Source organism: Leucopleurus acutus (assembly GCF_964270905.1).
Source record: "Leucopleurus acutus genome assembly, chromosome: 16".
Lineage (NCBI taxonomy): Eukaryota > Metazoa > Chordata > Mammalia > Artiodactyla > Delphinidae > Leucopleurus > Leucopleurus acutus.
This window is the reverse complement of record NC_139158.1, coordinates 37,790,576-37,812,843: the sequence shown is the minus strand read 5'-3', so window position 1 is coordinate 37,812,843 and position 22,268 is coordinate 37,790,576. Positions and strand designations below refer to the sequence as shown.

The 22,268-nt window shown below is 47.7% G+C and overlaps 2 protein-coding genes across 3 annotated transcripts in view; one reads left to right on the top strand and one right to left on the bottom strand.

Annotated features, from left to right (window-relative positions):
* Nucleotides 1–15: 15 nt before the first annotated feature.
* GNPTG (N-acetylglucosamine-1-phosphate transferase subunit gamma) lies at nucleotides 16–17,778 on the top strand. Its single transcript, XM_082857344.1, has 11 exons — nucleotides 16–94; nucleotides 223–280; nucleotides 365–432; nucleotides 16,362–16,416; nucleotides 16,483–16,566; nucleotides 16,648–16,741; nucleotides 16,809–16,923; nucleotides 17,008–17,090; nucleotides 17,170–17,301; nucleotides 17,378–17,459; nucleotides 17,554–17,778. The coding sequence occupies exons 1-11, from the start codon at nucleotides 43–45 to the stop codon at nucleotides 17,649–17,651; spliced, it is 921 nt and encodes a 306-aa protein (XP_082713470.1). The 5' UTR covers nucleotides 16–42; the 3' UTR covers nucleotides 17,652–17,778.
* Nucleotides 17,779–17,902: 124 nt separating this feature from the next.
* UNKL (unk like zinc finger) overlaps nucleotides 17,903–22,268 on the bottom strand; it is a gene marked incomplete at its 5' end in the record, with an annotated part of 44,927 nt that continues 40,561 nt past the window's right edge. The window contains 4 exons of one of the 2 annotated variants that reach the window (XM_082857348.1): nucleotides 17,903–20,186; nucleotides 20,857–21,118; nucleotides 21,204–21,406; nucleotides 22,005–22,232. In XM_082857348.1, coding sequence (XP_082713474.1) covers nucleotides 19,903–20,186; nucleotides 20,857–21,118; nucleotides 21,204–21,406; nucleotides 22,005–22,232 — 977 coding nt within the window. In that variant the 3' untranslated portion in view covers nucleotides 17,903–19,902. The remainder of the gene's footprint in view (nucleotides 20,187–20,856; nucleotides 21,119–21,203; nucleotides 21,407–22,004; nucleotides 22,233–22,268) is intronic. The other variant, XM_082857347.1, reaches the window with a different exon arrangement.

Below are 22,268 nucleotides of genomic sequence, written 5' to 3'. Positions count from 1 at the left end.
GTGAGCTCACGTGACCACGCGCGGCGGCGGCGGCGGCGCGAGATGGTGGCAAGGTTGGCGCGTTTCGTGCTGCTGCTGGGGCTCGCAGCGCGCGGTTAGTGTCCGGGCTGCCGACCCCCGCGCCCCTCCACCCATGCCCAGGCCCCTGCGTCCCGGAGCCCCCTCCTCCCCGTCCCCGCACCCCTGCCGCACGCCCGCCTCCTCACTGCGTGTTCCCCGTAGGGCCCGCGCCCGCAGGTGCCGCCAGGATGAAGGTGGTGGAGGAGCCCAACACGTTCGGGTGAGCGGCGTCGCGGGGAGCGGCGGCGGGGGGTTCCCGCGGCGGTCCGTGCCCGGTTCCCCCTGACTGTGTCGCTTCTCTCAGGCTCAACAACCCGTTCCTGCCCCAGACCAGTCGCCTCCAGCCCAGGAGGGATCCTTCTCCCGTGTCTGGTGAGTTCGGGGCCCTGGCCGCGGGCGTGCTGGGGGCCTGGGAGCGAGCAGGGAGCTGGCCTGGCTTCCCGACCGGTGGTGCGCGTCAGCTCTCGGGAGCCTGCTCCAGGGGGGCAGGGAGGGAGGGAGGCCACGGATGAGGGGCCCTGAAAGTTAGGGCCTGGAGGGTCATGTTGTCAATAATTCTAAAATTATTTTTAAGTGCGCGGTAACATTCCAGACTGTGATTGTACCAAGTTGAGTAGTTATCCCGGATATAGTCCTTAATTTTTTTCGCTAGAGTTGATTTTTGTTACAGTTCGGTGTTGTTTTTCCAAACGTTTTTTATGCTTTTACAAGAAAAAACGTGTAGTTTTGTGTGTGTGTTCGTGTAAATTATTTTCGTGATGTTTGCCTTTTTTTGAGCAGTACTACTGTACAGGTGTGCTCGTTTGCTGTTTTGCTCACGGTGTTTCTTCACGGTGGATGTGGGTCTTCACTGTTTTCACTTGGTGTTTGGTATTCCATAGGATGGCTCTGCATTCTTTTGTTGTCCAGCAAAGTATTGTTTATGGTTTTTGGTCACTAGAAACATTGCTGAGGAGAACATCCCTCCAGGGACTGCCGCCTTCTACCCTTCTGTGAGTGGTTTTCTGAGACAGGATCTAAGAAGTGGAACTGCTGGGTTGTTAAATGAGTATTAAATATAACAAACAAAAATCCAAGAATTTTTTTTGGCTGTGTTGGGTCTTCGTTGCTGTGTGCGGACTTTCTCTAGTTGTGGCAATTGGGGTGTACTCTTAGTTGTGGTGTGCAGGCTTCTCATTGCAGTGGCTTCTCTCGTTGCGGAGCACAGGCTCTAGGAGCGCGGGCTTCAGTTAGTTGTGGCACATGGGCTCAGTAGTTGTGGCACACAGGCTTAGTTGCTCCACGGCATGTGGGGTCTTCCCGGATACGGGCTCAAACCTGTGTCCCCAGCATCGGCAGGCAGATTCTTAACCACTGCACCACAAGGGAAGTCCCAAGATCTTTTTTTCTTGAATACTACCACATGTCAGGGTGTGTCTGTGCTGGGGATGTAGAAAATGAAAAAAACATACAGTGTGCTCATGGAGTTGAGAGTTTAAGTGGGGGGGTAGATAGGCCATAAACAAAAAAGTAGGTAAAATGTGGAATGCTTGATGGTGAAAAACACTCTGTAGGTATGGAAAGCATTGAAGAGTGAGTGTTTGGGGGGGTTGTTTTGAGGACTGCCGTTTTAAATGGGTTCAGGAAAAGACTGAGAAGTGAAATTTTGTTCAAAAGTTGAAGGGGAACAGGAGTAAGGGATGTGAATATCTGGGGAAGAGTGGTCTAGCAAAAGGAGTGGCCAAATAAAGGCCTTGAGCAAGGATGCCAGGGCCAGAGGCATTGGCCGCAGGGGTACGGTGAGATCAGAGATAGAGGGTACAGCTGTGAGCTTTCACACTAAACAAATCGATTCCAGCTTTTTACTGTGAAAATATTGAATAGAAAAATGGAGGAATGTGGCTGTGCACAGCAGCATACTCTCCACCTCAGTACAAGAGTTGACATTTTGCCATGCTTGCTTTATCTTCTCGTTTTCACTTTGAAAAAAGTGAACTTTCATTTTGCTGAACCATTTGAAAGTCAGCTACAGACATCATGACGTTCTATTCCTAAATATTCACAGTATGGATCTCCCACTCCCCAAGTTAGCAGAAATTCTATAATATAACCAGTTCACATCCACATTTCCCTGTTGTCTCAGAAATGCCTTCTACAGCTGTCCCAGGACCCACCCCACACGGGAATCAGTCAAGGGGTTATGTGCTGGGCCAGTTGTCTTCAGGATGTTTGACCAGATCTGTCTGGTTTGTGAGGTCATTAGCTTGTTCTGCTTTCCCCAGTATATTCTGTAAATGGCCTGGAAGCTTGATTACAGTCAGGTTAAGCAGTTTGGGCACAAATAGTTTGTAGGTAGGCATCATGTCAGAGGGCTGCAGTCGACTGCGGCTGAGTGCTGCCAGGGTCTAGCGGTGGGAGGCAGGTTTCTCTGCCCTCAGCGTGCCGTCCGTGAGCACTCCTTTGGTGCTGAGTGGACATGCTGCCCCCGGTGGCCTCCTGCTTCAGTCTGATGGGGTAGAGGAGTGCAGAACTCTGCTTCTCTCATGCCTTCTGCATTTATTGTTGGCTGGTGGTCTCTGGTAAAGAGGAGTGTTCCTTTTCCCCCCCTTTCTTTCTCTCTCCTTTTTGAACATCATTATTGGCTCAGATTTAAACCGTATTTTTATTGAGGTATAATTGACATGTTCAGTTTGATAAATTTTGTAAATTGAGCACATGAATGTAATCACCACCCCCAAACAAGACTGAGAACATTTCCACCACCCAGAAGATTCCTACGTGTCCCTTTTAAATCCCCCCACCCATCACTTTCTGGCTCAGATTCAAACCCTGTTTTTTTATTTTTTTTAATTTATTTTTGGCTGTGATGGGTCTTCGTTGCTCTGTATGGGCTTTCTCTAGTTGTGGTGAGCAGGGGCTACTCTTTGTTGCAGTATGTGGGCTTCTCACTGCGGTGGCTTCTCTTGTTGCGGAGCACGGGCTCTAGGTGCACGGGCTTCAGTAGTTGTGGCTCGTGGGCTCTAGAGTGAAGGCGCAGGCTCGGTAGTTATGGCGCATGGGCTTAGTTGCTCTGCGACATGTGGGATCTTCCTGGACCAGGGATTGAACCTGTGTCCCCTGCATTGACAGGCGGATTCTTAACCACTGCACCACCAGGGAAGTCCCTCAAACCCTATTTTTATTGAGGTAAAATTGACATGTTCAGTTTGATAAAGTTTGTAAATTGAGCACATGCATGTAATCACCACCCTCAAACAAAACTGAGAACATTTCCATCACCCAGAAGATTCCTATGTGTCCCTTTTAAATACCCCACCCCATCACTCTCTGGCTTCTATTGCTTTAGAATAGTGTCATCCGTGCTTGGATTTCAGCTGAGCAAGTCAGCATACACTTCCATGTCTGGAGTCTTCCTCAGCATCATGTTTTTGGGATTCATCTGTGTTGTTGCATGTATCAGTAGCTTTTTCTTATTGCTGAACACATACAAAAACTGAAATCCGAGTACGGTTTGTAGTCTAGTTAGTTGTATTGTGCCAACGCCAGTTTCCTAGTTTTGGTGATGTACTGCGGTTATAAGTTTATGATTATTTCAAGGTAAAAAGCATGCACACACATACACACACATAGATGTATTTGTGCTGGAAGAATAGATGAAACCTATGTGATTTTAAGTTTCAAATTGAAATGCAGTATTACAGGGTTTTTATTTTCCCCATTCTTTTTTTTTTTACTTTTTTAAATACTTTATTTATTTTGGCTGCATTGGGTCTTCATTGCTGTGCGTGGGCTTTCTCTAGTTGTGGCGAGCTACTCTTCGTTGCGGTGCGCAGGCTTCTCATTGTGGTGGCTTCTCTTGTTGCGGAGCATGGGCTCTAGGCACGTGGGCTTCAGTAGTTGTGGCATGCGGGCTCAATAGTTGTGGCTCACAGGCTTAGTTGCTCGGCAGCATGTGGGATCTTCCCAGAACAGGGCTTGAACCCATGTCCCCTGCATTGGCAGGCGGATTCTTAACCACTGTGCCACCAGGGAAGCCCTCCCCTTTATTTTCTGCTCCTGTCTTTTCCCCTAACACTAAAAAGCTGGGTTCTTTAGTCACATAAATATATTTACTGGGTTTTTCCTATAATTTACATAAAATAGTTTCAGATTTAAAATAGCAATATTACTACTAACCATGAAACGAGTGAGGTTTTCTTGCAGTTTATTTTGGAGTGTATCCAGCCAAAGATGGACAGCAGAGCACTGTGGTCCAACCTTCACCAGGTCATTGTTTTCTCTGTCATCAATTTGACTTGCAGTTGGATCCATAACGTTTCTGCTTATGTTCAGTTTTAGTGCTTGCCATACATATTTTTACTTTTGTTTTTTCCTTAACTTAAAAAAAAATAGTGTGTTACAATTTCAAGCACATGCATAAGTGGAGAAAGGGTATGTGAGGCACCAGGCACCCTCACCCAGCCCCGACCCTCACCCTGCCACTGCAGTTACTTTGAAACAAATTTCCCACAACTTATTTCATTTGTAAATATTTTGGTATGTGTCTCTTCAAGGGCATAGCCACAGTATCAAGCAACAAAAATCCCCTCTGTGCTTCCGTATGTTGCTAATACTGTCTCATAATTTTTTAATATAAATTTATTTATTTTATTTATTTATTTTTGGCTGTGTTGGATCTTCATTGCTGTGCGCAGGCTTTCTCTAGTTGCGGCGAGCAGGGGCTACTCTTCTTTGCGGTACGCGGGCTTCTCATTGCAGTGGCTTTTCTCGTTGTGGAGCACGGGCTCTAGGCGTGCGGGCTTCAGTAGTTGCGGCATGCAGGCTCAGTATTTGTGGCTCACGGGCTCTAGAGCACAGGCTTATTAGTTGTGGCACACGAGCTTAGTTGCTTCGCGGCATGTGGGATCTTCCCGGACCAGGGATTGAACCCATGTCCCCTGCATTGGCAGGCGGATTCTCAACCACTGCGCCACTGGGCAAGCCCCAGTCTCATAATTTTTAATAGGTGGTTGGTTTGTCTGAGTCAGTATGAAAGGTCTGTGTGTTGTGTGTGCTTGACACGTGTGCTTCAGTTTCCTTGAATCTATAGATGCCCTCCATTTTCTTGCAATTTATTGAGGAAACTGGGTCTCTTGTTTCCCACATTCTGGATTTTGTTCATTGCATTCCCGTGGTGTTTAACATTTCTTCATCTATTAGCTGGAGTGCAGTTGTGTGCCTTCACCCTGGCTGGGCCTCCAATTTCGGGAGAGCAGTGGGGAGAGGCTTCCCCCCCACCTGGCCTCGGTCTCCCACCTTCAGTTCAGGGTCTGCAGAGGGGCATTTGTAGCCCTTTCTCAGGTGGAGGACCTTCCCTGCTGTTCCTGGTCGCTGAGTTTTTACCACGAATGGGGGTGTTGGGTTCTGTCAAATGCTTTTTTTAAACCTATCAAGAGGATGATGGGTTTTCTCATTTAGGCTGTTTACATAGTGGGTAGCATTGGTTTTTGAATGTTGAGCCAACACTGTGTTCTTGGAGTAAGCTCCACTTGGGCACAGTGAATACGTATGTTTTATATATTGCTGGATTTAAACTGCTAATTATTTCTGATTTTTTTAATTTCTAGACTTTCTGTTCTTTTTCTAATTTCTATTTATCTGCTGAGATTCCCTATCTCTTTATTACCATGTTTTACTTTACACCCTGGAACATAGTTGCAATAGCTGCTTTAAAATCCTCTTCTACTTCCAACATCATCTGTGTTTGTTGGGGTCAGTCTCCCATGTTTGCCTGTTCTCTTGGGGGTGGGTCGCATTTGCCTGCTTTTATGTCTGATACTTTTGGATACACCCTTGGCCCGGCTCTCCCTTGGGAGAATGTGGTGTGCTGAGGCAGCTGGCTGGGCAGAGCTCACCCAGGACCGACCTCCCTGCTTGGTGGTTCATGCATGCAGGGCTCAGCCAGAGAGCTGGGCAGGCTTCCCTCCCTCCACCCCCGCTGTCCTTTTTGATACCACCCCATGCCTTCCAGCTGCTGGGTAGGCTCCCTCTGTCCCAGATCCTATGGCCAGAGACTGGGGCGGGTTATGCCATTGCCTGCCCCAGGCGGGAACCCACAGGAATCAGTGCCCTCTTCTTCCAAGCCGGCCCCGCCGCACCATGCCGCCCCTCAGTCCCCTCCACAGCCTCAGGCCTTAAGACATTCTCTACAGGGGGATCTGTAGGAGACTTGGTCCCATGTTAGTGGCTGTGGCTTCTGATACCTGGTATCGTCACATGGTCATTTGCTCTATTCTACAGCACATATATAATGGCCTGAAAACTAATATGGCATTACTGCTGTTAACTCATTAACAGTACTTGTTCTTAAGTCACTGAGAGTGATTCTTCTTCCGGTGAAGTGACGTTACTGTGTATAGTTCGGTTCGTTTGCTTTGATTTCAGCTGTAGGGGCTTTAATGTCATCCTTTTATTTTACCTTTGAGCACATTAGCATGCCTACGTGGTTCACATGTAAACCTTAGGACAGATACGCCCTGAGCTCTCCTTCCTGCCTTGTGCTCCCTGTCCAGGACCATTTGCTGTTTTGTTTGTTTGTTTGTTTGTTTTAAGGTATAATTGACATATTAGTTTCAGGTATACAACATGATGATTCACTATTTGTATATTTTGCAAAATGATGGGAATAAGTCTAGTTATTCTCTGACACCACACAGTTACCAAAACCTTTTTTTCTTCTTGTGATGAAGACGTTTAAGATTTAAAAAAAAATTTTTTTATACAGCAGGTTTTTGTTACTTATTTTATACATATTAGTGTATACATGTCAATCCCAATCTCCCACTTCATCCCACCACCACCGCCCACACCCCAACCCCGCTTTCCCCCCTTGGTGTCCATATGTTCTCTACATCTGTGTCTCTCTCTTTTTTTTTTAATTTATTTATTTTCGGCTGTGTTGGGTCTTCGTTGCTGTGTGTGGGCCCTCTCCAGCTGCGGCGAGCGGGGGCCACTCATCGTTGTGGTGCATGGGCCCCTCATTGCGGTGGCCTCTCCCGTTGCAGAGCTCTAGACATGCAGGCTTCAGTAGCTGTGGCTCACCGGCTCCAGAGTGCAGGCTCAGCAGTCATGGTGCACGGGCCTAGTTGCTCTGTGGCATGTGGGATCCTCCCGGACCAGGGATCGAACCTGTGTCCCCTGCACTGGCAGGCAGATTCCTATCCACTGCGCCACCAGGGAAGCCATGTGTCTCTATTTTTGCCTTGCAAACCAGTTAATCTGTAACCATTTTTCTAGATTCCACATATATGCGTTAATATACGATATTTGTTTTTTTGACTTATTTCACCCTATGATTGTCTCTAGGTCCATCCACGCCTCTACAAATGACCCAATTTCGTTCCTTTTTATGGCTGAGTAATGTTCCATTGTATGTATGCACCACATCTTCTTTATCCATTCGTCTGTCGATGGAACATTTAGGTTGCTTCCATGACCTGGCTATTGTAAACAGTGCTGCAGTGAACATTGGGGTGCATGTGCCTTTTTGAATTATGGTTTTCTCTGGGTATATGCCCAGTAGTAAGATTGCTGGGTCATATGGTAATTCTATTTTTAGTTTTTTAAGAAACCTCCATACTGTTCTCCAAGGTGGCTGTATCAGTTTACATTCCCACCAACGGTGCAAGAGGGTTCCCTTTTCTCCACACCCTCTCCAGCATTTGTAGATTTTCTGATGATGCCCATTCTGACTGGTGTGAGGTGATAACCTCATTGTAGTTTTGATTTGCATTTCTCTAATAATTAGTGATGTTGAGCAGCTTTTCATGTGCTTCTTGGCCATCTGTATGTCTTCTTTGGATAGGACGTTTAAGATTTACTTTCTTAAGATGTGGTACATATATACAATGGAATACTACTCAGCTATAAAAAAAAGAACGAAATAATGCCATTTGTAGCGACGTGGATGCAACTAGAGATTATCATACTAAGTGAAGTTAAGCCAGAAAGGGAAAGACAAATACCGTATGATATCACTTATATGTGGAATCTAAATATGACACAAATGAACATATCTACACAACAGAAACAGACTCAGACATAGAGAACAGAGTTGTGGTTGCTAAGGGGGGGGGTGTTGGGGGAGAAATGGAGTGGGAGTTCGGGGTTAGCAGATGTAAGCTTTTATATATAGAACAGATAAACAACAGGGTCCTACTGTGTAGCACGGAGAACTATATTCAATATCCTATGATAAAGCATAATGGAAAAGAATGTATATATATGTATAAATGAATCACTTTGCTGTACAGCAGAAATTGAACACAACATTGTAAATCGACTATACTTCAATTTAAAAAAAAGATATACTTTCTTAGCAACTTTCAGATACGCAATTCAATATTATTAACTGTAGTCACTGTGCTGTACATTATATCCTCAGGACTTATTACTGGAAGTTTATATCTTTTGACCATTTCACTCACTTTGTGTCCCCCCCAATCCCCTGCTTCTGGCAAACACTGATCTGTTCTTTGTATCTATAAGCTTGGTGTTTTGTTTTCCACATAAGTGAGATCATAACGTATTTGTCTTTCTCTGACATATTTCACTTAGGATAATGCCCTAAAGGTCCATCCGTGTTGCAGATGGCAATTTCTTGTTTTATGGCTGAATAATACTCTGTTGTATATGTGTACTCCACCTTCTTTATCCATCAGTGGACACTTAGGTAGTTTCCATATCTTGACTATTGTAAATAATGCTGCTGTGAACAGGGGGGTGGAGATATCTTTCCAAGTTAGTGATTTTGTTTTCTTTGGATAAATACCCAGAAGTGGAATTGCTGGATTATATGGTAGTTCTATATTTAATTTTGGTGGGAACCTCCATCCTGTTTTCCATAGTGGCCACACCAATTTCCATTCCTACCAACAGTGTGCAAGTTTTCCTTTTCTCCACATCCTCGCCAACACTTGTCTTTTTTATAGTGGCTGTTCCGATAGGTGTGAGGTGATATCTCATTGTGGTTTTGATTTGCATTTCCCTGATGATTAATGACGTTGAGCATCTTTTCATGTGCCTGTTGGTCATTTCTTTGTCTTCTTTGGAAAAATGTCTATTCAGACGCTCTGCCCATTTTTTAACTGGATTGTTTGTTTTTTTGCTATTGTGTGAGTTCTTTATACATTTTGGATATTAGCCCCTTATGTATATGATTTGCTAGATGTTTTATCCCATTCAGTAGGTTGCCTTTCATTTTGTTGATGGTTTCCTTGGCTGTGCAGACCTTTGTAGTAAGATATTGTCCCATTTGTTTATTTTTGCTTTTGTTTGTGGAGTCAGATTTTGAAAATCATCACTGAGACTGATGTCAAAGAGCTTATCACCTATGTTTTCTTCTAGGAGTTTCATAGTTTCTGGTCTCACATTCAACTTAAATTTTTGTGTATGGTGTAAGATAGTGGTACAGTTTAACCAGCACCGTTTATTGAAGAGATTTTCCTTTCCTCATTGTATATCCTTGGCTCCTTTGTTGTAAATTAATTGACTGTATATGTGTGGCTTTATTTCTGGACTCCCTGTTTTTATGCCAGTGCCATACTGCCTTGATTCTTTGTATGTATGTATGTATTTATTTACCTGGCTGCATTGGGTCTTCGTTGCTGCACGTGGGCGTTCTCTAGTTGCAGCGAGCGGGGGCTACTCTTTGTTGCGGTGCGCGGGCTTCTCATGGCAGTGGCTTCTCTTGTTGCGGAGCATGGGCTCTAGGCATGCAGGCTCAGTAGTTGTGGTGCACGCGCTTAGTTGCTCCGAGGCATGTGGGATCTTCCCAGACCAGGGATCGAACCTGTGGCCCCTGCATTGGCAGGTGGATTCTTAACTACTGTACCACCAGGGAAGTCCCATACTGCCTTGATTCTGTTTGTTGTTATTTTATGTTTAGTCTTCTGGTGTTTCTTTTTGCTAGTATAAGAAAATATGAATTACCCTCTTTTTACTGTGGTAAAATATACATAAAAATTACCATTTTAACCATTATTAGATGTTCAGTTATTAAGCACATCCATATTGTTGGGCAAACATCACCTCTATCATCCCCAGAACTTTTTCATCTTCCCAAACTGAACCTCTGTCCCCATTAAACAACTCCCCACCCCTCCCAGCCTCTGGCCCCCCGACATTCTACTTTCTGTCTCTATGAATTTAATGACTCTAGATCCCTGCTGTGGTCACTGTGTGTACACAGGTTGAAATTCACAGGTTGAAATCCTAACTGAAAAAGATGATGGTGTTAGGAGTTGGGGTCTTTGGAAGGTGCTTAAGTCATGAGAGTGGAGCCCTCAATAATGGGATTGATGCCCTTATAATAGAAAGAGGCTCCAGAGATCCCTAGTCCCTTCTACCATGTGAAGACACAGTGAGAAGGCACCCTCTGTGAACTAGAACGCGACTGTGCTGGTGCCCTGATCTTGGGCTTCAAACCCCCACAGAACTGTGAAAAATAAACTTCTGTAGTTGTAAAATTACCCAGTGGTATTTTGTTACAGCAGCTCGAATGAACTAAGTACCTCATGTAAGTGGAATCATATAATTCTTGTCCTTTTGTGACTGGCGTGTTTCACTTAGCATAATATCTTGAAGGTTCATTTATGTGGCAGGATTTCCTTCCTTTTTAAGGCTAATATTCCATTGCACATATATACTACATTCTGCTTATTCATCTATCAGTGTACACTTGGGTTGTTTTTACTTTTTGGTTACTGTGAATAATGCTGATCTGAACATGGGTGTGCAGCATCTGAGTTCCTGCTTTCAGTTCACATACCCAGGAGTCGATTTGCTGTATCATATAAATCTATGTTTAAGCTTTATGAGGAACCACCAAACTGTTTTCAGTAGCGCTGCACCATTTTACATTCCCGCCAGCAGTGCACAAAGGTTTCAATTTCTCCACATCCTAACCAACATTTATTCTTTTCTGTGTTGTTGTTGTTGGATAGTAGCCATCCTAATGGATGTGAGGTGATATCTCATTGTGGATTTTATTTGTATTTACTTATTTTTCACTTCTTCAGGAAAATGTCTAGTAATCCTTGGTCCATTTTTTAATTGGGTTGTTTGGGGCGTTGCTGTTGTTGTTAATAGGAGTTCTTTATATGTTTTGGATATTACCCTTGTTAGAAATGTGATTTGCAAATACTTTCTCACTTTCTGTATTTCAACACTTCCTTGCAAAGTTTTAAATTCTGAAGTCCCATTTATCTAGTTTTCCTTTTGGTGCCTTTGCCTTTGATGTTGTATCCAAGAAATCATTTCCAAAGCACAAAGCCAATGTCAAAGATTTCCCCTTATGTTTTGTAGTTTCAGTCTCAGATCCATTTTAAGTTAATTTCTGTACATGGTGTGAGGTAAGGGTCCACTTTCATTCCTGTGCATATGAACATCCAGCATCCCGACTCCATTTGTTGAAAAGTCTGTCCTTTCCCCCACTGAATGGTCTCAGCACCTGACAGATCCTTTGAGCATATATTCAAGGGTTTGTTTCTGGGCTCTCTGTTCTGTTTCGTTGGTCTACATGTCTGTCTTTATACTGATGCTGCACTGGTTTAATTACTGTAGCATTGAAGTAAGCTTTGTGGGGTTTTTTGGTGTTTTTTTTTGACGGTGTTGCGTGTCTTGTGGGATCTTAGTTCCTCAACCAGGGATCAAACCTGGGTCCCTGGCAGTGGGAGCACCAAGTCCTAACCACTAGACCACCAGGGAATTCCCCCTGAAGTAAGCTTTGAAATCAGTAATTGTGAGTCATTCAACTTTTCTATTTCAATATAGTTTTGACTATTTGGGGTCCTTTGGGAATCCAGCTTTGTTGCTGCGTGTGGGATCTTCATTGTGGCATGTGGGATCTAGTTCCTCCTGACCAGGGATTGAACCCAGTACCCCTGCCTTAGGAGCGCAGAGTCTTAACCACGGGACCACCAGGGAAATCCCTGGAATTGTTTCATTGAATTTCCTTTTTGGGTTGTCTGTTGGGTTGTCGTATAGAAACACAACTGGTTTTTAGTGTCACTTCTGTATCCTACAACTTTGCTGAATTTAGTAGCTCTAATATATTTCTGTGGACTCTTTAGGGTTTTCTATATATATGATCATGTCATCTGCAAACACCGCATTGTAATTTTATTTCTTCCTTCCTAATTAGGATGCCTTTCCTTTTTTTTTGCCTAATTGCTCTGGCTAGAACCTCCAGTACAGTGTGGAATAGTGAATAGTGCTGAGAGCTTCCTTGTGTTCCTGCTTTTGGGAGGAAAGCTTTTTCAGTCTTTCACCGTTCAGTAAGATACTCACTGTGGGTTTTGCATATATGGCCTTTATTGCGTTGAGGAAGTTTCCTCCTAATCCTCCTTTGTTGAGTGTTTTCATCATGAAAGAGTGTTGAATTTTGATAGGTGCTTTTTTCTGCAACAATTCAGATGATAATTCCCCCCCTTTATTCTGTTAATGGGGTGTATTACATTAAAAAAATTTTTTTTTTAAATTTTGAACCATCCTTACATTCCAGGAACAAACCCCACTTTTTCACACTGTAGAATCCTTTTAATGTGCTGCTGATTTCAGTTTGCCAGTATTTTGTTCAGGATTTTTGCACTGATGTTCACAAGGGATGTTGACGTCTGTAGTTTTCCTTTCTTGTCAGGTATCTTTTTGGCCTTGGTATCAGGGGAATGCTGGCCTCATAGAATTGAGTCAGGAGGTGTTCCCCCTTCTTCAATTTTCATAGTATTTTCTTGTAATCCTTTTAATTTCTGTAAAATTGGTAGTAATGTCCCCTCCTTTTGTTTATGATTTTAGTAATTTGAATCTTTTTTTTTAATTAATTATTTTGGGCCATGTTGGGTCTTTGTTGCTGCACACGGGCTTTCTCTAGTTGCAGCAAGGGGGGCTACTCTTCGTTGTGGTGTGTGGGCTTCTTATTGCAGTGGCTTCTCTTGTTGCAGAGCATGGGCTCTAGGTGCGCAGGCTTGCTTCAGTAGTTGTGGCTCATGGGCTCTAGAGCATAGGCTCAGTAGTTGTGGCGCACGGGCTTAGGTGCTCCGCAGATGGAATCTGGAAGATTCCATCTTCCCAGACCAGGGCTCAAACCCGTGTCTCTTGCATTGGGAGGCAGATTTTTAACCACTGCCCCACCAGGGAAGCCCATCTTCTTTTTTGTTACAGTAAATCTAGTTTAAAGGTTTGTCGATTTTGTTGATCTTTTCAAAGAACCAACTTCTGGTTTTACTGATTTTTCTTTGTTTTATTTATCTCTGCTCTAATCTTTATTTTCTTCCTTTTGCTTGCTAGTTTTGTTTGTTTGTTTGTTTGTTTTTTGCTGTGCCATGCAGGATGTGGGATCTTAGTTCCCCAACCAGGGACTGGACCCACACCCCCTGCATTGGAAGTGTGGAGTCTTAACCACTGGACCACCAGGGAAGTCCAGCTTGCTAGCTTTCTTTTTCTAGTTTCTTAAAGTGTAAAAGTTAGGTTATTGATTTGAGATCTTATTTTGAATATGTTTACAGCTGTTAATTTCCCTCTTAGCATTGCTTTCACTGTATCTGATAATTTTTGGTACCTTGTATTTAGAAAATATTTTGAAACAAAAACAAGTTTCCCTTGTGAATTCTGTGAGCCATTGGTTCTTTAAGATTGTGTTAATTTCCATATGTTTGTGGATTTCCCACATTGCTTTTGCTATTGATTTCTGGTTTCCATTGTGTTCAGAAAAGAAACTATGATTTCAGTCTTCTTAAGTTTGTTAAGTGGCCTAACATATGGTGTGTCCTGGAGAATGTTCCACGTACACTTAAAAAATGTAATTTCTGCTGTTGTTGGGTGGGATATTCTGTATATGTTGATTAGGTCTGGTGGTTTTAGTGTTGTTCAGGTCCTCTGTGTCCCTAGAACTGGGGTGTCGAATGTCCAAGGATTGTGGAACTGCCTGTTTCTCCCTTCAGTTGTCAATGCTTGCTTTGTTTTCGAGCTCTGGTGTTTGGTGCCCATATGTTTGTAATTGTTATAATCTTGGTGAATGGACCTTTTTTATCAATGAATAATGTCTTCCTTTATCTCCTTTAACAGTGTTTGAATGATAGTCTTTTTTTTTTTTTGGCTGTATCGGGTCTGTCAGGCCACAGTTGCGGCAGGGATCTTCATTTTGGCATGTGGGATCTTCCGTTGCAGCGAGTGGGCTCTTCGTTGCAGCGCAGGCCCCTCTTTAGTTGTGGCACGTGGGCTATCTAGTTGTGGTGCGCAGGCTCAGTAGTTGTGGCACGCAGGCTTAGATTGCCCTGAGGCATGTGGGATCTTAGTTCCCTGACCAGGGATCGAACCTGAATCCCCTGCATTGGAAGGCGGATTCCTAACCACTGGACCAGCAAGGGAAGACCCTGATAGTCTATTTTGTCTGATGTTAGTGTGGCCATTCCTGCTTTCTCTCATTATTTGTGTATCTTTTTCCATCCTTTCACTTTCAGCCTGCTTGTATCTTTGATCTTAAATGCGTCTCTTACAAACAGTATATATAGTTGGATCACATTTTTTTTACCCATTTGGCCAATCTGTGCCTTTTGAATGGGAGAGTTTAACCTGTTTACATTTAAAGTAGTCATTGATAAGGAAGGATTTAGAGGAAACAAAACAGCAAAATTTGTCTTATAGTTTTTTTGTCTCATTCCCTCCATTCCTTTTTGTTGACTTACTTCTAAGTGACATGTTTTGACGTCCTTTTTACTTTTGTGTATTAGTCTGTGTAGCTATTTCCTCTACGGTTGCCAGGGGATTACATACGATCATAAAGCTGTTAAGTCTAATTTGTACATGATTGAAATTGGTATAAATTCAAAGACTTCTCCTGTACAGCTCTGTCCCTCCCCCAACTTTGTTATTGATTTCAGAAATTACCTCTTTAAATGTAGATTTGTAATTATTTTTATGCATCTTTTTAAACCCTGTAGTTTGCAGATCAGAATCACATACTGCTTTGGGTTTGCCAGTGTATTTGCCTTTACTGGAAGGACTCTCTCCAGGGCAGGCCTCGTGGTAACGAAATCCCTCAGCTTTTGTTTATCTGGGAGTGTCTTGATTTTGCCCTCATTTTTGGAGGATAGTTTCCTGGATGTAGACTCCTCAGTCGACAGTTTTTTCTGCCATCCCACAGCTTTCTGGCCTCTGAAGTGTGGCAGAGAAATGGGCGGGTAGTCTTATTAAGGATCCCTTGATGTGATGAGTCACTCCTTGCTGCTCTGGACTTGGTTTTTGACAGTTTTCTTCTGTGTCTTGGTGTGGGTCTGTCTGAGTTTATTGTACTTGGAGTTCAGTGAGCTGCTTGGATGTGTAGATTCATGTGTTTTGTCAAGTTGGGAGAGTCATTTCCTCAGATACTCTCTCTGCCCCTCTCTTCCTTCAGGGACTCCCACTGTGTGTCCTGCCATCTCTTCACTGGTTCTTTTCTCTGCTCAAAATCTGTTAACCCCTTTTGTGGATTTATTTCAGTTGTATTTTTCAGCTCCAGATTTTTTTGGTTCCTTTCGATACTGTTCGTCTCTCTGCCTACATGTCATTTGCCTGATAGACTTTAGTTCTTTGTGTTTCCCTCCAGGTCCTTAAGCATATTTCAGACATTTGTTTAACTGAAGTCTTCTATCAGTCCAGTGTCTGGGCTTCTCCCAGGTGGTTCTGTTGGGTTTTCCTTTGAAGAGGCTGCAGTTCCTTTGCAGCCTGGCCCCATGCTGGGGCGGCCTTCACCACCAGGCTGGGTGTGTTCGGAGTCTAGGGGCAGCTGTGTGCACGCTGCTCCTGGTTGTCTTTGGTTCTCCTAGAGTCTCACCCCAGCTCCTCCTCAGGTCCTGGATGGCCTGTTGTGTTTGTCCAGCCATAACCCCTTGCCCTGCTGCAGCCCTCGTGAGCAGCTCCCTTTCCTTCCTGGTGATCTGAGTTGGGCAAAACAGAGACCAGTCCTCCCGGCAGCCCCCAGCTAGGCTGGGATGTTGCAGATGAGGTCAGCCTGCTCCTCACAACCACGCTGGGGTGGTGGCTTTGCTGCGTTGTGCTCACCTGGTTGCTGTAGACCTGATTTGCAGAACTGGGTTAGCTCAGCTGGTTTGTAGTGGTTCACTGCTGTTTTCACAGGGATATGAGCTTGGAGCTTCCTAGTCTGGTACTTTGCTGATGTTGCTCCAACTCTTTTGCTCCAGTTTTAAAGTTTAAACTACTGGATCTTTTCCTAAATGGCCCTGGTTCTGTGGCTTTCTGCACGCCTGCTCTTTGCACTGCACTCAGTGGGCCGTGCTCTCCCCTTCCAGGGCCCGTGCATCTCTCCAGACTTTCTGGCAAGTGCTTCAGCCTGGTGGAGTCCACGTGAGTGAGGGCAGGGGCAGGCGTGGCCAGGGCCTGGGACGCCCCCTGACAGCGCTGTGCCCCCAGGTACAAGTACGAGCTCTGCCCGTTCCATAACGTGACGCAGCACGAGCAGACCTTCCGCTGGAACGCCTACAGTGGGATCCTCGGGTGAGCGGCGCTGGGGGTGGCTGCGGCTCCACCTGTCCATTGTCCACCCCACCCAGCCTCACCCACTCTGCTCCTCCCCAGCATCTGGCACGAGTGGGAAATCGCCAACAACACCTTCAGGGGCATGTGGATGAGGGACGGTGACTCCTGCCACTCCCGGAGCCGGCAGAGCAAGGTGGGCTGGGCGGGAGGGTGGGATTGGGGCCTGCTCCCCCCACCCGCTCACCAAGGTTTCCCACCAGGTGGAGCTCACCTGTGGCAAAACCAACCGGTTGGCCCACGTGTCTGAGCCAAGCACCTGTGTCTACGCACTGACGTTCGAGACGCCCCTCGTCTGCCACCCCCACTCCTTGTTAGGTGGGCGCCGGGGCCGGCAGGGGGCACTGGGGGACGTGGGGGGCAGAGGGGCTCTGCTTAGTCTGGTTTCTGTTGGATTCTCAGTGTACCCGGCCCTGCCCACGGCCCTGCAGCTGAGGTGGGATCGGCTGGAGCAGGACCTGGCGGATGAGCTGATCACATCCCAGGTGAGCGACAGGGCGGGCACCGCCTGGGCAGGGAGCAGTGCAGCTGCAGTAGTGCTCCCTCCTCGTCCTCCACCTGCAGGGCTATGAGAAGTCACTCAGGGCGATTTTTGAGGATGCTGGTTATTTAAAGACCCCAAAACAAAGTGAATCGGTGCAGCAGGAAGGAGGTGCCAAGGGCCTGGTGTTTCAGACGCTGGAGAGCTGTAACGAGGTACAGACGGCGCTCCCAGGCCTGGGACCGGCCTCCCACCAAGGGCCTGACTGCTCCATTTCAACTCCTGTTCTAGGCTCATAAAGCCCTGTCAAAGGAGATGAAAAGACTTAAAAGCATACTGACCCAGCACGGCCTCCCCTACGTGAAGCCTGCAGGTCAGTTGTGCCCAGGGGTTGGGGCTGAGCCCACCTTGGGACCTGCCGCCCTGTAGGTCAGGTCCTGACCTCCTGCCGCCTGGTGTTTTGGCAGAAACTTCCAGCTCTGAGCACTTGGGTCCCAGGACACCCACGGACAAGACAGCAGAGCTGCTACGAGGCGACCCTGGACTGCGTGGGAACACCCTGTGATCTGGGGCAGGAGGAGCAGGGTGACAGGTCACAGCCAGAGGACACCTTCCTGTTCCTTCTGTGCCAGCAGGCTCTCGGGGTTGTGTGCAAAGATGCAGACAAAATAAAGATTCAAAGTTTTAATTAATTTCCCTACTGATAAAAATAATTCCATGAATTCTGTAAACCATTGCATAAATGCTATAGTGTAAAAAAATTTGAACAAGTGTTAACTTTAAACAATTCACTACAAGTAAATGATTATGCATTATAAATACTACCTTCTGGGTTAAGAAAATTCCATTCCAATAACATTCTCCTCTAAATACTCAAAACAGACATACAGATTGGGGCTTCCATAAATTAATCCACATGAAGCATCCACACTGAGTCGTGGTCTTCTGCTGACCACAGTTACACAAATGGTGTGACAATGTAACATCACCACTAATACTGAACACTCAGGAGCTGACAGATTCGGCAACAAGAACGGCCTCGCCGAGCACCACGCAGCTTCAGCTGCTACACCTAGCGCCCCCCTTCATCACCTGACTGCGGGGCGGTGACACCCTGAGACGCCGAGCCTGGCTGAGCCCAGCATGGGTGGCCCCTCAGAACACCAGGGCCACCGCAGACAGGCAGCAGGGGTGGGAGGGCCCCGAGGTAGCCCCGGGAGCTCCACTCTGGGTGGTTCTTTGGTCTTCCCACCACACACCTGTCCTCAGAGCCAGCGAGTGCCTGGGAGGGGGCGCCTCCAACCCCCACCCCGAACCCCACAGAAAGAACTGACCGGAATAGCTTATAAATACACCTAAAGCTTAATTGTTCTTGCTTATAATTTGAAAATATCTAGGCTAGATGTCAATAACAAACGTCCTATTTTCCCCCCAAAAGACCAAAGGCCTGAAATGGGAAACAAGTGCATAAATATTAATAAAATAAAGAATTTTAAACAGTGATAACAGTAGCACAAAATATACGTAATTTCTAAGAGCTACTAAATCATTATCAGTATAATTAGAAACAAAGTAGATTCACTACAACCAAGTCATATAGTTACCTTTAGCAGCGGGCAAGCTGCACGATGCCATGGACCCACCTTAAAAAATGACAGCTTTCCTATCAGTTTGTCTTATGTTAAAAAAAAAAAAGGTCTTAAACTTCTCACTATAGTAAATACATTCTAATTTGGTCACTGATAAAAATTTTTACCTAGTCACCTTGCACTTAAAAAATGCTATATAAAGTCTTTGGCACAGCCCCAAGCAGGGGGCATCCTGTCCCTTCCGGGCCAGGGCCCAGCCCCTGCTCCGCACCTGGCGGCAGACTCTGGGAAGATTCTCAAGCCAATCTGGATCTGCCACGAGCAAAGTCTGGGTCAACTACAGACAGGTTTTACTTCCTCCCAGATTCCTAGGGAAAGTGACCCAATGCAGACAGAAAAGACTGAAGCCGGCACTAAAATCTGACCCGTTCCCAGCAGCCTTTCTGCCACCCTGCCCCCGCACGGCAGCCGGGTCCTCCCCAACCCCATGGTCCCTCGAACATAACACCTGCACAAACAGATCCAGTGCAGTGTCGCCCTGGAGGCTGGCTAGGGTCTCCCACATGGGTGGAGAGAGGCTCCAGCCAGGATGCCTGCCAGCAAGCTCTGGGAAGGGGGAGCACCACATGGCTCTGCACAGTCAGTATGACGCCCGCCCCGTCGGGTCCCCCACCCCACTGCCCTGCTCACTGTCACCGCGCTGACCAAGTCCAGGGGAGAAAGGACAGCACGCAGCTCCTTGGCTTTCCTAGGCGCAGGCACTTGAGCGGGAGGCCGCAGGCGCAGGGCGCTGTCACTGACGCTCCAGTTAATGTGCACGTGTTCAGGAAATGAGTTCCCTTCATAAAATTAAAAACATCTACATGTATATGTGTCTCTCAATAATCACTCTGCTATAAATACTATTAGTTTGCACTTAATTTGGAAACTGTAAAACTCCTAGGCATTTCTCACTACTAGATAAATGCTCACTTCATAAGTACTAATTTCAGATATGAAACCTAATGTGTTTACCGTACTATGGATTAACAATAGACCGATAGGAAATACTCTGTTCACAGTACACGTATAAAGCTTCATATTATCGCATATTAAAAACATGAACCTCAAAGCAGCTTATAGCAACTCGGAACGTCTGCCTAAACTCTTCCGTCTACAAAGTGCTTCTCGGGATGTGAACTCCCAGGATCCGGTCACAGTGGCGTCAGGACCACAAACCCCGCAGAGTCACCCTGCCCGCCGAGCCCCCCACACGGCCTTCAGGGTCTGTGAGGAGAGTACGAGACCGTGGGTGGTCTGTTTGGGGCTGGGGTCCCGACGTCGGTGGCACCAGGAGGCGGGCGACAAGGCGGCCGTCACCAGGGCAGGGGCTGGCCCGCGCAGTAGGGGCACTCGGGTGCGCTGGCTGCGCACGGCTCGCAGAGCACACGATGCTGGCAGGGCCGCAGGACAGCGCTGCGGGCCCGCTCCCCGCACACCCCACACTGCTTCGCTTGCAGCTGGAAGATCACCTGCGGGGGAGACGCAGTCAGGGGGTACCCTGCCCCCACCCAGGCCGGGCCCAGGGTCAGGGTGGGGTGGACTCCCCTGCTGGGGGCCACCCAGGGACAAAAAGATGGGGTGGGAGAGGCTTCACCACAAGACCCTTGGGTGGGGACAGGCTCCCGGGGCCAGAGCCCCCACGTGGTGTGGGCAGAGTAGCCAGGCAGGTGGCCACACGGAGGGGCCAGGTCAGGATGGACCCCAACTTGGGACCCAGCCTCCGGCCGACAGCAGCCAAAACCTGGATGATGGCGCCTTGGAGATGGATGCGAGGTGTGCATCCCAACGGCCTGGGTCGTGAGCCAGGGAGGGGACAGTGTTTGAGAGGCAGAGCTGTGGAGCCTTCCCAATGCCCCAAGTTCTAACAAAATGCCCGGGTGTGGAAGGATTTTCCAACTAAGCTGAGGGCAGCGGCTTTCACGCTACACCAGGCAGGGGGGTGACCAGGGACCCTGGAGGGTGACCCAGGGAGGTGCCCCAAACAACACCAGACCTCCAGCCGCGTGAGGCGACATGGCCCCTGTCCACGAGGGCATGGCCTCCAAGAGGAGGCGAAGGTGGGAGTGGACGGAAGCTGCTCGGCCGGCTCCCCACCACCTCCATGCACCCCCTCCAGTGCCTTGAAAACGAGACCCGGACTCACCCCATCCACTGCTTCCAAATCGAGGCGCAGCTGACTCTGCAGCGAATGCAGCTTCGGCAGGGGGATGGCGCTGATGTCACCACAGCCGTGCAGCCCGGGGAGCATGGAGGCCAAGCCCCGGCCCTCCAGCTCCTCCTGCAGCCGTCGGAACTGGGCCTCCACCTCATCCTTCTTCTGCAGCGCCAGCTGCCGGGCGCTGTCGGCTGCGAGCGCCCGCTCCTTGGCCTCCTTGGCCTCCCGCTGCCACGCGTCACAGGCCTGAAACCCAGGGGCTGCAGTGACGGGGCCGGCAGCCGCCACACACGCCTGTCTCACCTGCGCAGCGGCCCCTTCCCAGGCTCACCTGCTTCACCTGTTGCCAGGACTCCTCCCACTGCCGGATCTTCCTCTTGGCCTCCTCCAGCTGCCGCCTGACCCGCGCCAGCTCGGCACTGTTTGGACTCGCGCCTGAAGAGGCCGTGGGGCCAGCATTCAGGATGGGTGACGGGCTGGGAGAGAAGCTGCCAGAGACAAAGTCCCAGATGCTGCCGGGGACGCCATTCAAGCCTGAGTGTGGAGGAGCCGGATGTCAGCCTGCTTTTGTGCTGGGACCTCACAAGCATCTCCCCAGCAAGCTCTGGGGACCCCAATCTCTCCACCAGAAAAGGAAACAAATCCGTTTCTGTGGCTGCATCCTGGAGGCAGCAGTGCTCAGACTCTTGTCCCAGAACCCTTTACGCACTTAGAATCTGGAGGACCCCAAAGGGTTTTTGTTTGCATGGGCGACATCCATTGACATCCATGTTTCATTAGAAATTAAAACAGATACTTTAAAATATCAACTCTTTTAAAACAAAACAGATCGCATAACATTTCTCAAGGAAAGAAATTTAAATCAAGTTTCCTGTTTTTGCAAATCTGTCTGGTTCTGCGCTTGGTCTCTGGCGATATCACACCCCCGCAGCCTGCAGGTGAGACAGGTCTCGCCGTGTTGGTGTCACGAGAGTGGCTCGGGGTCCCAGGCACAATGACACCCCCACAGAGGTTCAGGTGCAAACCCCAGGCCCCCTGCCCAGGGCACCTTGCGCCGAGCAGCAGACACGGGGATGGGATGGGCCACACTGTGGCCGCCTCCCGCACCTGGAGCCCCAAGAGCCCCGCTCACCGAAGGAGTTGTAGGACGGGGCTGGGGGGCCCAGCGCTCGGGGCTCCGACTTGAGGGCTTGAGGCTGCTGGGGGGGCGTCATGGCTGAGGAGACGAGCGGCCCCGACAGGGACTGGGAGAAGGAGCCGAGTGGGGAGGCGGACAGGGACGACGAGGACTGCAGGGACGGGGAGCGGGGCAGGCAGCCTGGGATGGCCACGGGCGCCGAGCCCCCCAGCGACCGCTGACCTGCGTGGGGCGGAGGGGCCGGGTTAGCGAGGGGCG